Raw genomic sequence first — 16,598 nt, forward strand, 5'->3', positions numbered from 1 at the left:
GGAGGATGTTGCGTCTCGTAGCGACCACAGTCTGCTGGTAGCGGGGCCGGTCGCCGTCGCTCTGTTGAGCCAGGATTAGGGGAGAGCTTAGAGCAAACTCAACGGGTTTATTTACATTTTTACAGTGAGTTATCGAGATGAAGACAGAAGACAGATCTTGGCGGGCCGCAGCACGCCCTTTTTGTTGACCCCCGATCCCTAGTTCCCTAGGTTAGGGATCCCCATACAAAACAATGCGGACCAATGGTGATGTGCAAGTTCCTCGCTGTGAAGCACCGCCCTCGGGTAGGGACACGCCTTTCAGGTATGTCGGCAGGTGCACAGCACACGCACACACACACACACCCTTGCCACTCGTCAGGAGCCTGTAGTAGAGGGGAAGAACGGAAGACGCGCGGGCGCCGCGTATTCTTTTGGTGTCCACTGCGCGCTGCATTCCCACGGTGGGGCTCTTCTCGCACGTACTTCCCAGGGAGCCTAACAGCACAGATTAACAAAGTTCGTGGAATCACTCCGGGAAGAGTTAATGGCTTGACCATTGCCACTGCCTTCTTCGCTGTGCTCCCGCCGCCACTGGGGTCCCATTGTCCGGTCGTCGCCATCTGGGCTTTCATGCGCACACGCGTTCAGTTGCTTAGGCAGGGGGAAGAGCGGCGGCTCCTTAATCCCTTTGGGGCAACAACACTCAACACCGCTCAAAAGCCGCTGTCAATCAGTGGCCGCCGCCGCGTCTGGTCGGCCTCCTTTCGTTTCCGTCGACAAGCGGTGGGGTGGTCGACCGGCGGGCGACTGACCCGCACAAACCTGGCGCCAGTGAGTCATAACAAGGAGCATTCCAGCAGCTACCATGACATTGTGATTGCGGACACCACAGCACTCGCCTCCCGTTAATTTACAATGTGCCAAAAGTTTGCGGTCAAAATAACAACAATAGAATGCTACGGGTTCTGGGGGAAACGAATATATTTCCCAACAAAAAAGTCTGTGATCTTCGCCGCGTGCACTTTGTTCGCATTGGGCGGAGAGACTCTTTGCAGCATGCAAATGCGTTCAATGCATCCCCGGTTCTTTCGTGACACCCAGCAAAGCGCTTGAGCAAGTGAATATGTCCATCAACTGAAGCAAGCTCCGCTCCCACAGCTGGCATTATCTAGTATTACTAACTGAAAATCGGGACTGCTGAGTTTATCTCGTAGAGCTCTGCAAAAGCGAAACTAGATGCCTTGTTTCTTTTCTAAGGTGGTGCAATAATCTCGTGGCATTCTGACGAAACACTTCAGAAATTGCTCCTTTTATAAATGTGTCTGTTTCTTCAAACACTTCGTCAAATCGGGAACGGCGCTGAATATATTTCGTTTGAGTTTATAAAAGCATTGCGCCGTACAGGCACTGTGTACGAATTCGTTCGATAGATTGGGAAATTCGTAAAATCGGGTTTCGTTAGATCGAGTTTTGACTGTAATTCCCGGCTTTTGTCTTTTTGCGGTACTTTAAGTACAAAGCTGTACCAAACTGCCCAACTGTCTTCCTTAGAACTCACTATCTGCTATCGTTTTGTTTGTCTTGGTAGGCATTATTCATAAAAAGAGCATCACTGGAGCTCTAGAAAACGCTCAAGCATTCTTGGCCCTTTTTGGTGCTGGTGAATTCCCGAGATGTCACCATTTTCTTTGTGATTTTGTTTCTGGGTCACAGTGGTGCACCTAACACTCGTCTATGGCGATGAGGAAATCGAAAAGCCACCAGTTTCACCCCTGCAGATTTTCAACATTTCTACACTTTGGCATGCACTGGTTTGCTGCAAACAATTTTCTGCACTGGGCCCATACTCATGTTAACCTGCTGCACTATAGGCAAGTCAACTTATAACGATACTGTTTACAACAATATCTCAAATATAACGATGAACAGCTATGGCACCGTCCACCTCTGTATGCGTTCTATGGTAAAATAAACCGCTTAATACAATGCTCCCATGCCGCGATATCGGGTAAAACAAGTGAATCTGGTGTGCACCGAAAATGCGAGCTCCCGCCAGTTTTTTATTCTAATTCGAATCCTGGACCAGGACGAATTTTTCTTCAACTGCGAAGTTTCTGAGGAAGCTGTATAGCTTTCCTTTGTAGCCGTTGGCTGCATTCAGGTGGATGTCAAAGATTCCTTCGCCGTATGTGTGTATGTATGTATGTATGTATGTATGTATGTATGCATGTCACGTATGTATGTATGTATGTATGTGTGTATGCACAGTCGTACCCACCTATAACGATACCGTTTGTAACAATATCTCGGATATAACGACGAACTGTGGCACCGTACCCTTTTGTATGCGTCCTATGGTGAAATAAACCGTTTCTTACAATGCTCCAGCGCTGCGATATCGGATATAACGAGTGCAACGGTTACAGCATGCACCAAAAATGCAAGCTGCTACCGCGACCTGCGATGCACCTCGCATCCCTTCCACCCCTCAGAAAACGAATCAACTACGCTACTTACGAGGAATGGGAAGGAGGAGGAGAGCCCTTTCCCTTCCGAACCCTCTGCGTGAGTGCTTGTGTGCATGTGTGTATTTACGTACGTACCTACGTATGTATGTAATGTATGTATATATGTAATGTATATATGTATGCAAGTACCGTATTTTCCGGTCTATAAGTCGCACCTTTGTATACGTCGCACCCCCCTCAAAATGACAGTTTTTCAGGAAAAAAACGTATATAAGTCGCACCAGTGTATAAGACGCACCGGTGCACAAGACGCACTTGTTAATTAGGTAAACTCACAGTGAATCAGATCGTTAGAAAGAGCGACGAAAGTACATGGTTGCGGCGGCCGCCGCCTATCAACGCATCGCACGCTGAGGAGGGCTAGACACGTGCATCTCCCGTCCGAAGTCTTGACAGAAAGTTCTCAAAAATGGTTTATTGATACACAAAGATGGCATGTACTTACAAACGGCGTTAGGCAAAACCATCGAAGTCTTCTTCCTCAGACTCGCTAACAAACAATTCAGCAACTTCAAGTGGGAGTTCCGCCAGCACATCGCTATCACCCTCCGACTCACTGATATCTTCTTCGCCAACATCGTCACCACTCGCGGAACGGATCATTCCGGCCTTTATGAACCCGGCTACAACTGCTTTTGTAGAAATGGAGTCCCAAGAGTCGGAGATCCATTTGGCCACCTCTCCAAACGTCGCGCGTCTCTTGCGTGCTGTCGTAAATGTAAATCAGCGCAATAAAGGTGTCATGGCGGACGGAAGTGACGCGACCGGAAGCGGCCTGAAAATCGAAACTTATCAGCAAGCTGTCATTTTAGAAATTAGCAGCACGTTTACCTCCTTCAGAGTAACTCTCTGTGATAATTTATAAGCTGCATTTTATTTTTGCTACCCAGTTTGATATTACTTTGAATTTATTCTGAACTGTAGTTACTGCGCATGGCAGAAAGTGGCGCGCGGTTGTCGCAAGCCATTATCATTGTTTTAGACTGGAATAAACTGCTAATTATTTGATTTAATGTCCTGAAGCAACATATGGGCTATGAGAAACACAATGGGCTATGAGAAACACAGTAGCGGTGGGCTTCGGATTCATTTTGACCATACAGCTGTCTCCTAACGGGCGCTGCCCACGCGCAGCCGCCGCGAACCGGAATTCTTCCATACATAAGTCGCACCGGTGGATAAGACGCACCAACGAAAATTTCAGAAAAAAACCGCGACCTATACACCGGAAAATACGGTACATACATATGCATGTGTGCATGTATGCAGATATGTACACCACACACACACACGCTTATTAACAAGTTTCTTGCGTGTATATTTGTAGGTATGAATATACTAATCATCGTCATCCTATCCTCTGTTTCGGTCAGATAAGCATAAATAGGACACTAAAACACTGTCATACCAAGTGCCCGAAATAATTCATCACATTTAGCAAGAATAAGCAGGGGCTGGCAAACAGATTACCAAAAGTTCTTAAAGGCACGTGCACCTGGCACCACATTTGCGTATTAAACACAAATTACAGCTTCACATAAATCAAGCATGTGGATTGCACTGCCATCCAACCCTTTCAGCCCCTTCAAGCAAGGAACATCCCTCACCCAGTGGGTCCTGGCCTTGGAGGATAAACTTTGAGACCAACCGGTCCCAGTCCTGGTTGTGGGAATCCTTGAGCACGAGCACTAGGTCGAAGCGACTCAGCAGTGGGCTGGCAATGCCCGTGTTCACATCCAGTTCCTGGGCAGACAAGCGAGGGTTTACACTCCCTCCCCACAATAGTTGTGAAGTGTAAAAATAGCCCAGAAAAACTTTTCCTGGGAAACCCTTAAAAACTGAAGCCTAATCAGTGACAGCAATCTTTATCTAAGCATTGCCAAAGTCCCATAAAGAATGAAAGGCTCCTTTAAAAGGGGGTAGTGAAGCCCTTTGCATTGACCCTACAGAAGCTGCAGTCCCACACAGCTTAATTATGTATGTATGTTTATGTTTATTGGCGCAAGGGTATCTAGACCAAAGATCGCCAAGACTACATTACGCGGTCCTTGGATAGGTCAGGTTTGTGCTTAAAATATGCATGACATGAATATGACACATCCTAGAAATCCTGTATACATGGGTGTAAAGGGCCCGTAGACTAAAACGTGAAGATGTTCATAATGGGGGATGAAAGGGATTATGGTTGAGACGTGACACCAACTCGAACTCAAGAGCATGCTACGCGACGGCTCTCCGTGCAAACAAAGGAAGCATCAAGACCTTGCTCAATGCTTGTAGGCTCTGAGGTCACGCGCTGTACGAGATGAGCCTTAAAAACTTGATATCTGCAAGATAGCTTAAAAGACATTTGTTTGTGGACATTGGTTTGTCTCCTAAGAATAGCGAAGGGTGTAGCGGAATGTTGTAGGCGTAGATTTTGGGGAAGTGCCATTTTATTGCAGGATGTGCACTCAATTAGCTCTTTCGTGGCCGCGCCTATTCAAAATCGTTCAATTTTAACAATACCTTGGGAGCCCATTTTCATAGCATTCCAGGCATTGCTAGAACAGGTAAAGATATTTAGAGTGAGCTCAGAAAACGCATGACTTCGTGCAAAAAAAAAAAAAAAAAAAAAAAAAAAAAAAAAAAAAAAACCCGAAGAACAGAGGGATCAGATCAGAAAATGTTCTGATTAGAAACTCTGATCAGAAAATGCCCTTTCAAAATTGGTTTTGTTTTCATTTTTGCAACAAAAACGTGATTTTTGACATGCGTTTGCATCACCTAAGTGTGGAAAAGGGGCGTGGTCATTGCGCGTCACTGCTACCAATGCGTGCCACTCATAATTACTCTGCATCAGCATTTGGTTTTTGTTATCAGGGTATGAATGATGAATCAGCAAACGATTTTCAATTGTCAGGTTTGCACTCTAACTAATAATTCCTGAAATAAACTGAAAATGTCAAGCAGAGCCTGTTTGCAAAGCTACTTCATAATTTTAGGCAGTTCTATTGCCTTTGCACATGTTGTTCTAAGTTGCAATGTAGTTCTACTTACCACAGAACCATTCATGAACAGTTTACGACAGTTTCGGTTTCGTTTTTGCATCCAGAAATTCATATTTGGCGTAACTACGCAGTTACCCAACTTCAAGCCTATCTGGCATGGCGCCTTGAGCGTCCACGACTGATCCTCGAAAAAAGCATGCCGCTCCTGATTTCACCCCACCCTAACCTGATTTCTGCAATACGAACTTCCAATGCAAGTCAAAAGATAACACCCAGTCGTCAGATATTTGTTCCGATGAGGAGAGTGCTTCAAACCGGCCTTACACACGCCCAGCTGTTCACCTGCCAGTTTCGTTTCCATACGAGGGTATCTACGGGGATCCAGTGTTGCTTCTTAGTTGAACTGTCTGTTCGAATGAAGTCTCCAATAAGTTTTGTACCGTTTCATTTCAAAAATGTCAGGTGGCACACAATGAAGGAAACTCATTGCGCTGATCTTTTGTATCGCGCAACAGCTACTCAGCCAAAGTTCGCAGGGCACGATTTTAGCACATCGCACCTCATTCCTGCAAGCAAGGCTACAATAGCGAGTCAGAAGATGATAACAAAGTGCAACTTTATGCTTTGAGAGACAACTGACAGTGAACGTTAACAAGCGTCAACCACGGAGTTCCGTTTTCAACTTCATGCATGTTTTTCTGCATCGCGTGCTTGCCCCAAATACTGTGCTAGCCGCAAATGAAAAGTCAGTCATTGACAAGATGTTTTTACGTTACGTGGTGGTAAATTCGTGCCTCTGATAATGTCAAACCACCAGATTTCTTCAAGGGAACCACCCGAAATTGCACATTTTGAAATGGAGGTTGGGCTTCACGCATGGCACAAGCACCATGTGTGCTGACATTTTTATTTTATATATGACAAACTGTTCCGCGCAAGTCAACATTTTTTTCTAGGGCGTGTTGTTGAAATGTTTCCTTACAGAATGTATATACTAATTTTTTTCTACTACCGGTGGTTTGTTGAACACAATTCGTTTTTTATCATTTTCTTTTACAACCTGACAAAAATTTGGATTTTGATATTTTTTTTTGCAACTATGATGTTTCTATGAAAACATTTAAAAAACTAGTGTTTTTTGTAAAAGCTGCTAAATAATCTGCATTTTGCCTTCCTGTAATTAGTGCCTAACCAATTTTTTTAGCAGAAAAAAAATGTATTCTTGGACCTCTAAAAAATCGGTCAATTTTCCCACGGTCACGAAAGAGTTAACAAATGGAGGACGGAGAGATGTCCCCACACTTGTCACAAACTGGTGGGAGTGTGCCAATCAAGAGATATGCGTGTAGTGTAAGTGTGGCCTATTCGCAGACTGCAAATATATACTTCAACAAAACTTTTGTTTCTCTGTTGTGCATCCTTTTAGATGTGGTTTGATTGAGTGGAGTTTGTTTTCTGCCTGTGTGCACCATGTGTGCTGCCACCATTTACGGATTCCCCTTAAAATCAATGGTTTCAAATGGAGGTGAGAGACCTGCGGTACATCAACACCACCAAGGACGGTCGCCGAAGTGGCATTTTGGTCGGCAATTTCATCGCCCACAACTCCACAGTGTCCAGCAATCCAGCAAACAAGAATTTTTAGTTTTGACTTGTAGGCAGTCATAAGAGCTTTAAAAGGTGATTTAGGACAATGTTTTTTGTTGGTTTAAAGAATTCCAATGCTGTAACCACCGCAGCCCAATTAGAGTGATCTCCTAAAGATGCATTACCAGTTCAGACATATGCTTCCAATCCAATAACTTGGCAGCATCATCTGCCTGTTGCATAGCCACGGGGGATACAGTATTTGCATATTTGCCCTTGGGCAGCCTGTCACAATTTTGGCCCAACTTCTCAATAACAAGAACAAAAGTCTGCATATCACACCAAGTTTTTTAAATTTCAGCAGTTGCGTATTTTGCTCCAGTGCTACCTGGTAGGCTGCAACAAGCAAATGCGTCCATCAGTGAAGCAAACATGTATTGTTTCTAGAAAGTGTTGTGGGCATGCAAAGGGAAAACGAAGGCATTTTGTCACTGGCAGTTTGTGCTTTAGTGAAGGTACTCGAGCAATTTAGTCCCTTCACACCCATCAAAAAGTGACCTGGAACAATCAAAATAATAAAACACTTTGGTGTACACACTGCTTGACCAGAACCATGTGCAGCAGTAACAGGAAAAGGAGCCGCACACCAAAGAAGTTTACCCAGAACTTTCAACAATGTGCATGTAGCTATGTGTTGTCCCAAAAAACATTACAACATCCTCTCTCAAAAAAAAAAAAAAAAGATATCCAAGGACACCTAAACATTTCTTATGGGTTGTGAGTACAAAAGCATTAATGTCCATGTTATGTTGGTTGCCTTGTATTTGTCTCTTGTCTTGTCTGGTTTCAAAGATCATTCGATGAACACAAGTCTACACGTGGTGTGATAAGGGCGGTTCCGGGTTTTTTCTGGGGAGGGGGGTTGTCAGCTTTCTATCAGTGATGATGATGATGATGAGAAGGATAGTAGCCTTCTTATTCACCAAAATTTTTGATAACCACAACTACAAGACATAGAAAAAAGTCATCAACTTGACTTTTTTTTACAACCTGAGGGGTCATCTTTTGGAGTCAAAATTAAGGTGGGGTCAGGACATCCGGACCCCATCTCTGGATCCACCAATGGGTGTGATCAGTGATCAGTGATACTACCGTATTTACACGATTGTAAGTCGACTGGAATGTAGGTGGACCCCCCCAAATATGCACCCCCCCCCCCTCTCTCTCTCTCTCTCTCTCTCTCTCTCTCTCTCTCTCTCTCTCTCTCTCTCTCTCTCTCTCTCTCTCTCTCTCTCTCTCTCTCTCTCTCTCTCTCTCTCTCAAAAAGAAAGAAAGGAGTGAGCACAGAATGCAGCTTCTTCGAACGCTGCTCTGAATGAGCGCCGAGAGGGTTATTTGGGCCCAGGGCACTTATGACAGACGGGACAAATTCAGCACAACACTGAAGTGACACAAGCATGTGGCAACGTGGCCACCTAGAAAATCGTATCACAAAGAGAAGCTCTTTTGTCAACTACCAATACCCCCCATACGGCAGCTCTCCCATCAATGATCGATGCTCCCACAAGAACCGTACGCTTGTGGTGCACGCAGGAGATGTTAAAAAAGAAAAGCTTCTGTATGAGCACGCGGAATAACCATGCGCTGTGGGTTGAGCGGGAAACTTTATTCCAAATCGTGGGAACACATTCGCTGCGAGATGACAACCATCGGAGCTACCGGCAGCATCCACTTGCGATTTCCTTCGATTCGTGAGTACCGTACTTATTCGAATCTAAGCCGATAGTTTTTTTGAAATACTGATATATCAAACTCCAGGGTCGGCTTGGATTCGAGGATTTTGAAATACGCGCCAATTTCCAAGTGAAGTGGTGCACAGCTAGCGCCACCCAGAAAAGAAAGTATTGTAGCCATTACTAGACGAGCCAGTAGCCATTAAGGGCCATAGGCCGCCATTTTGAATTGTGCAGGTAGTGGCCTGCGACGCGTGCGGAGTGGCGTTTGGTTTTGACAGCGCAAAAAGAAGCGGTGCCATTATAGTGCCGCTTTTAAAAGAAAGGTTGTTTTAGCTGCGGAGTTGTCGTCGAACGTTCAAGCCGGGCGGGACTTCAGCGTGGATGAAAAAAATGTCCGTCGTTGGAGGACGCAACGGGAGAGGATATTTGCGTGCGCCGCAACGAGGTTGGCAATGACCGGACCACGAGAATGCCGTCACCATGAAATGGAGATGGCATTGGCTGACTTCGTTCAGACGCAGCGAGCAGCTGCCCTTCCAGTAACGACGGAAGTGCTCCAGGCAAAAGCAAGGGAGCTTTTAAGGGAACGAGGCTTATCGCGGGCACACCTCAAAGCCAGTCGGGGCTGGCTACAGAAATTCATGAAGCACTTCGGCTTTAGCCTCCGTCGTCGAACCTCAATCGCCCAGAAGTTGCCGGTGATTTTGAAGAAAAACTGATTGAGTTCCAGCACCGCACCTTCATGTTCAATAAACGTGTTTTCTTTTTGTGAACGCTGACCTCGCCTTTTTGTTCGGCCTACATTCGAGGTAAGTTTTTTTTTTTTTCGCGCCTTCGGACTTTCGGGGGTCGGCTTAGAATCGGGGCCGGCCTAGATTCGAATAAATACGGTACGTTACTCGCATTCAAGAAGCGTTTTGCTCGTCTCTAATAAACAAAAAGAGTATTACCGAATCCCTTGAATCAATGCACGGTGCTGACGTAGGCACAATCATATCCCGTTCAGTACACTTCCAAACGCGCTGGTGGGAGGTTAGCCACTCTAGGTACGGTGGACAAAGGGCACAGATCAGGAATACCAACCTTCAAAGTCGGCATCCCCTTTATTGACGCCAGAATGTATGCAATCGTAAACACTACGCTTCGAACGTAACCATAGAAACGAGGGTCTTACGCTTTCCCCAGCTCGTAGCACCCCTGACTTGTCATTTCTCTTGCCGTTACAAGAGACACAAATTGTCCAAAAAAAAAAAAAGGGGGGGGGGGTGGGGGACCTACAATCGTGTACATACGGTCTGCAAGCTTGTGATAACATGAGAGAGAGACAGCACAAAGTGCTTGTCTCAGTGGAGCAATAGATAAGTCAAATTACGGTGTTCCCACTTGTCTGATAAAGTGCCACCAGAGACGGTGGTCGAGTCACTTTCTATGTGATTACATATACTTATTCCTGCAGAAAAGTACACCCAGTGTGCATCAATTATAGTTTGTTACATTAAGCTTCTTTCTGATCTCCTCCATGAATGAAGATGGGGAAAATGGACAGCGCAACTTTGGCACAGTGGCTACAACCACAAAAGCAGTAGAATGAAGTCAGTTGTACGGCCACTAAGAGAACATCAAATGGCACAAGGTGAAGGCATACACTCATGCAGCTGGAATGGAACTCCTTACCCCATCTGCAGAACAAGACCCTTTTGGATTCGCAGCTGCCAAAATGGAGCACCGTGTACTGAGCTTGGTCACCAGACCAGCCTGAAAGACACACGAAACAAAACAATGTTATTACACTTCACCACATCGGGAGAAGCACTTCAAAGGGGCCATGCAGACAAAACACAAATTTGGTTTATTCGAAAGATTGCCTCGTTATAATCATACTGACAACACTTTTAACGCACACTTCGCTCAAATAGGCTATATACCGTATTTACTCGTGTAATCCTCGCACTCGCGTAATCCTCGCACCCCTAATGTGAGCCACCAAAACTTGATTTTTTTGGTTCCTCGCATAATCCTCGCACCCCCAACTTTGCAGCGGCGAAAGTTGCCTGCTCGCGAAACCCGAATGGTGCACGCGCTCTCCAACACCCGCCCTCCCCCGACGCCTCTCCGTTCGGCGGAGAGCACTGTGTATCCAAGGCCATCCAGGCGCCCTAACAACCTGCATGGCTACTCCCTAACAGGCGCCCTAACACGCTCCTCGCACTGTCCTTGAGCCGGTTTCGCGCATGTTTCGCATGCGCGCAACTTATAGACGGTGTTCGCGCAGCCCGCTGTCGTGTCGTCGTGTCGCCGTCGTGGTCCCGCCGTTGAGCGGCAGCAGTCAGTGAGTCACTCACGTCAGTGGTGGATGGCTCGCTGCCGTTTTGAGAACTTTTTGATCTAATTGTTTTGTGCTTGGTGCCGCTTCGCCTTGGGGAGGAACGCCAGCTACACTGCCGCTTTCAAATTGAAAGCGAAAGAGTACGCGATCGAACACGGCAACCGTGCCGCAGGCAGGCACATCGGCGTCACCGACTTCAACGTGCGTTACTGGAGTAGGGCACGCACATACGACGACGAGATAGGGCGCGCGCCAGAAAGCAAAGGCGGCAATTTCATGATCGCTGATCGACGGGAGACTATTTACGTTGTAAATAATAAAATAAAAAGAAATAGCTGCTGTTGGCAACACTGAGCTTACATATACAAAAAACGACCGCTACATTTAGCGGGATTGGCATAAGGCAAATTGGCAACACTGTGCACCGGATTTTTTTTTTTCCCGCATAATTCTCGCACCCCTAACTTTGCATTGACTTTTCAGAAAAAAAAGTGCGAGGATTATGCGAGTAAATACGGTAATTAGGAAAGAAGGGAATGGCCATGCGACCCACTAGCTCATTTCTTGCAACACAACCTCTAATGTCATATGCCCAGCTGTGCGATTGGCTGAGGCCGGCAAAAGCAAACGCAAATTAGCCAGGGCTTATAAGCTTGCCGGACGAGCTATTTGCACTTAAATGTAATGCCCATTCATCCTACAGCGGTAACAATGGTGGGGCAACCACTAAAGTTACGAAAATACACGTAAACATAGATGTACCGATGCACACTGCTGTTAGTACTGAGCGCACTATGCTTGTTTTATTTGCACAGTAGTCCGCCGCTTTGGAGTTGTATTGCACGACACTGGCCGATTGGTGTAAACGGCGTTGTCTTACGTGACCCTGTTTGTCGAGCACACCTATGTTTCACGTAACGATTACAACCTACCGTAACAAAAACAAGCCAGGTGCAAATATGTACGGTCAAAAACAAACCAATGGCGGACAATGGTCTACGGCTCAGTAAGGGAGCGCCATCTGGGAGGACTGACGGTAAGCAAGGCTGCAGAGCTTTAAAGGAGCCATGAAGACAAAATGCAAGTTTGGTTCATTCAAAAGATTGCCTCATTAAAATCATGCTGACACCACTTTTAACGTAAACTTCGCTCGAATAAGCTGTATAATTAGGAAAAAAGGGAATGGCCATGCAACATACTAGCTCATTTTCCGCAACAGAACCTATGATGTCCTACCAGGCAGCTCTGCGATTGGCGGAGGCCGGAAAAAGCAAACGCAAATTAGGCACAACTTATAAGCTTGCCGGACGAGCTATTTGCGCTTAAATTTAGGGCACATTCTTTTTATATCAGTAAGACTGGTGGGACAAATAGTGGAAGTTACGAAAGCACACGTAAACATCGAAGTACCGATGCGTACTGCTGTTGGTACTGCGCGCACTATGCTTCATTTAGATGCACAGCACTGCGGGGCTTTGGGGTTGTATCAGACGACACTGGCCGACTGACGCAAGCGACGAAGTCTTATGTAACTGTATTTGTCGACCGAGCATTCACGTAATGATTATTGTCTCCATGAAACAAAACAAGTCAGGTTTAGATACGTTCACAAACAAACCAAAGGCAGAAAACGGCTTGCCGCGGTGTGGTGGCGCCATCTAGGTTGACTAACAGTAAGCAAGTCTCCACTCCCATGGCCGGACATGACTCAGGAGGAGGAGAGTCAAGTCCGGCCGTGCCGCTCCACATCAAATTTAGCTGAAAGACCTGCTCTTATGATATCATTGCAAACAACGTTCAAACACGTTTTGGCGTGAGGATAACAATTTCAGCTTAAATTGATTAATTTCTCAGTGAATAGAGCATCTTTTGCTTCCAGACAAGGGCTGGGGGCACTATAGAACACGAAATCTTTCGAATAAAACAAACTTGTATTTGCCCTTCATGGCTCCTTTAATGACGCACTGGAAGTTCGTTTGAATACCCGCCCTTGTGACTTCAGGGCAGACGTCACGAAAACACACGATTTGGCAGGAGAATCAAAATATTTACCTAGATTGATTGCTCAATGAATACAGCATTGCGTGCTGCCAGATAAGCACTGGGGACACTATAAAACAGGAAATCTTTTAAATAAAACAAACTTGTATTTAGTCTGCACGGCCCCTTTAAAAAGGCAATACAGAATGAAAGTACAACAACAGAACATGCACAAATATTCTCTCTACAGTCTAAATTTTTCTGTTATGCAGCGTATTGTGTGACCACGTGTAGCGTGACTCTAATCAGTTCCGTTTCAGGGATTTTTTGCAAGCTCCTGGGAAGAGTGGCTAGCGCTTTGGAAGAGAATACGAAGTGAATAATAATTTCGTTCCAGCAGCTTCAAATCAAAGTGAATGCGTATTTCATGTCAAAGCGAATATCATGTGATCACCAATATGAAAACTGGCACATACAAAAAAAAAAAAAAGAAAAGAGGCTAAGCTATGACTTTTGTTGAAATGCGAGCAACAAATACCCCTGCAATGTGTTAGACTCCTGACAGGCACCAACCATGTACTGGCCTTTTGATCTTTGTACTGACTCGGCAAGTACGTTTGCAGCAGCACTAGTTGCCATTGATATTCAAGGGAATCTTAAAGTGGTGCCCGGCCCGTAAGAAATCACCTGGGTACTTTTTGGAGTGCAGTTTCGAGACACTTCCTCAAAATAAAGCACGCGCGACATGAAAGCAAGCAAAAAAAAGAACAGAACTCTCGCTTGCGCTGTTGCAACCAGTGGGCGCGCGGGCACTGCGAAGGCGGGAAATTTGAATTCCACTCTATTAACCTCCATTCAATTCATCAAGAGAGGAGTGAGATAGGGAGGCGAAGAGCGTGATGGACGGTAGCAGTGAGCGGATGTCATGTGTGTGAATTCAAGTGACGCCCCATAGGTAATCGTGGGTGTCGCTCACAGCTTCGCAGTCCAACCACCTCCACAGCGTGGATTGGAGCCAATTTTTTTGTCCGCATTTTCATTCTCTTGTGTTTTATTTTTGCTGGCTGCTATCAGTTCTGTTGAGAAAGGGTTATCCCAAGCAGAACACATCACAATTCGTGGGAGCGAAGCGGGATGGCGATGGAAGTACCGATTGGGACCACCTGCCGCGGTCAAGCGAGGGTAGGTCGTTTGCTGCACCTGAGCTGCACCCTCGCGCCGTTCGTTGCATCTGAAACCTAACGCCATTGCCTTAGTGCATACTGTGACAGTCATGCCACGTTTGTTACAATTGAGCACTCGTTATAACTGCAGCCGTTATAAGTGGGCCCAACTGTTCCTGTATTTAGTATGAAGATACCCGCAATTAGTACGCTATAAACTACAGGTTTTTTTTACGAGCTCAGGAACCCGACTATGTACTCAGTGTTCCCCACAAGACCACGAACTTCATGCAGGGTGATAGAGGGCGAGGTCATCACCCACCTTGGCAACACTGATGGTCTGCTGCTCCATGGCTTCGTGGATGCTGCCGCGGTCATGCTCACGAATGCTGTTGAACTCATCGATGCAGCACACGCCGCCGTCCGCAAGGACCAGGGCACCAGCCTCCAGCTGCCACTCGCCACCGTCCTGCATGGTTCAGACAACTGCGTCTAACAAGCACAGAAAATCCCCATTTTGGGCGCTGATTTGTGCACAAGAACACGGCTCAAGGACATCAGTTTGGCCCACTAGAAGGAGCAAAATGCAGGCACTCAAGCCAGTGAGGTCCATTGCTGCTTTTCATAGAGAGGCATAAGCTGGCTCAGTCGACATTACTGAGACGCACAGCCTTGCCTGCCCTCAGAGCAAAGTGTGCTCAAAGCATTAGTTTGTACGCATTGTTAATTTTCCAGTGTTGAGGTAGGATGGTCAATGTAGGATGGACAATCCTAGTAATGCACTGGGAATAAAAAGGATACGCCTCAGCTTGAAAATGCAGCTATTCACAGTCTATCACAGACTATATTGAATATGAAAATATTAAATGACTAAAATGTCTGAAAAAGAAAAAAAAGGAACAAATAAAAACTAACATTCCCACAAGCTGACAGAATTAGTTTTAATTTTTGGTTGCGGTTGCATAGACATTCGTTCTCGTCCCAAAGTGGATCAGCCAGAAACACCAGTCTGGCCTGTGAATAGCTACCGAAAGTTCTGCCTGAAGAGAATTTCAGGGGTGGAACAGGGTACATCGGTTTGGGAGCAGTTCTGGGCGCAGGCAAAAGTGCCTTTTGTAGCAGGCTTGGAGCAGCCAGAAAAGGCCGTATCGGCAGGGGATTGGCACAGGCTGCCATGGCAGCCCCCTGAAAATTAAGTTTATAATCTATTGATATACATACTATATTAGGCAATCTACCTTGCACTTTTAGAAACTACTCAGAACCAGGAACGCAGTTCTCGTACTATACCTGGAAATTTACAATATGCAGAGTTCTCTACCTTCAGCCTCCGAAAGTGCGCCGCGTTACATCACCGTTCAAAGGGTAAACCTCACGCGCAGCATCAAAGGGGATCAGATAAAAGGCCATTGCTTTGTGTCCGCTAGACGGCAGTGTTAAGCGAACTCGCGGTGGTATTCCCTAAAACAAGGCGTTTACTTGCATTTTTGCTTGGGGTTTCAGCGCTAGCGAAGCAGAAATGAGCTTTGTCTTTGCCATCACGGGGCTGTGAGAGTTGACGGCCGTATGCCGTAGACTACGTAACGAGAGCATGTTAGAAGGCATAATTAATGCTGGACCATCCTCCGCATAAGCAACGCCAACCCCAAAGTTCACGGGCGAAAATAAGTAATTACTTCGCAACAAAGGCGAACTGAATTAAAACAAGCAAGGGCAAAGCATGCAAGGCCCTGTTTGTTCAATACGTGCAGCTACTACGCTCGTCAAAAATGGCCGACTGAAGTGAAGTCCACCTCGAATAAACTGCAACCTTTCTCGCGAGTATTATTGTTTTTCATCTGTTTCCGATGTGACACAAAAACTTTTCCCTCACTTTTTGGTTATCTTCCAATGATTGTGGCGCAGCGGCAGGCACTGGCAAACAGAACCGCGCAAATGCAATCCGAATAAATCCACAGCGGAGGTGGAGAAGGTGCTTAGTGCCTGCGGCCTTACGGCCAACTTCCACGGCCATTAACAGCCTTGATGAAACCGAAACATAACCGTATTGAAACCAAAAACACGATGTTTCAGCCACGTTTTCAGGCACGAGGCATCACGGCGATCATATCATGTCACTCATTTCGAGCTCTGCGGTGCGGGACGGTGCTAATAAATGAGTTTGGTGCAATAGAAGCAGTTCAGTGCAGGATGGCACAAATAAATAAGTTGGACGCTCAATGGTGCAGCTGTTCCACCCCTGGAATTTTCAAGTTTTAGTAATGAAAATTGCACACTATCTGCAATTTGTGTACAAAGGCTATTCA

The 16,598-nt window shown here is 46.0% G+C and overlaps 1 protein-coding gene across 1 annotated transcript in view; it reads right to left on the reverse strand.

The window, feature by feature from the left end:
* LOC144144183 (uncharacterized) overlaps positions 1–16,598 on the reverse strand; it is a 48,418-nt gene that overhangs the window by 12,625 nt on the left and 19,195 nt on the right. The window contains exons 11-13 of the mRNA XM_077675548.1: positions 14,615–14,761; positions 10,498–10,578; positions 4,118–4,253 (exon numbers count right to left, since the gene is read on the reverse strand). Of these exons, the coding sequence (XP_077531674.1) occupies positions 4,118–4,253; positions 10,498–10,578; positions 14,615–14,761 (364 nt within the window). The remainder of the gene's footprint in view (positions 1–4,117; positions 4,254–10,497; positions 10,579–14,614; positions 14,762–16,598) is intronic.

The sequence above is a fragment of the Haemaphysalis longicornis genome, unplaced genomic scaffold (assembly GCF_048455015.1).
Source record: "Haemaphysalis longicornis isolate Haplotype H1 unplaced genomic scaffold, Haemaphysalis longicornis Haplotype H1 scaffold_64, whole genome shotgun sequence".
Taxonomy (NCBI): Eukaryota; Metazoa; Arthropoda; class Arachnida; order Ixodida; family Ixodidae; genus Haemaphysalis; species Haemaphysalis longicornis.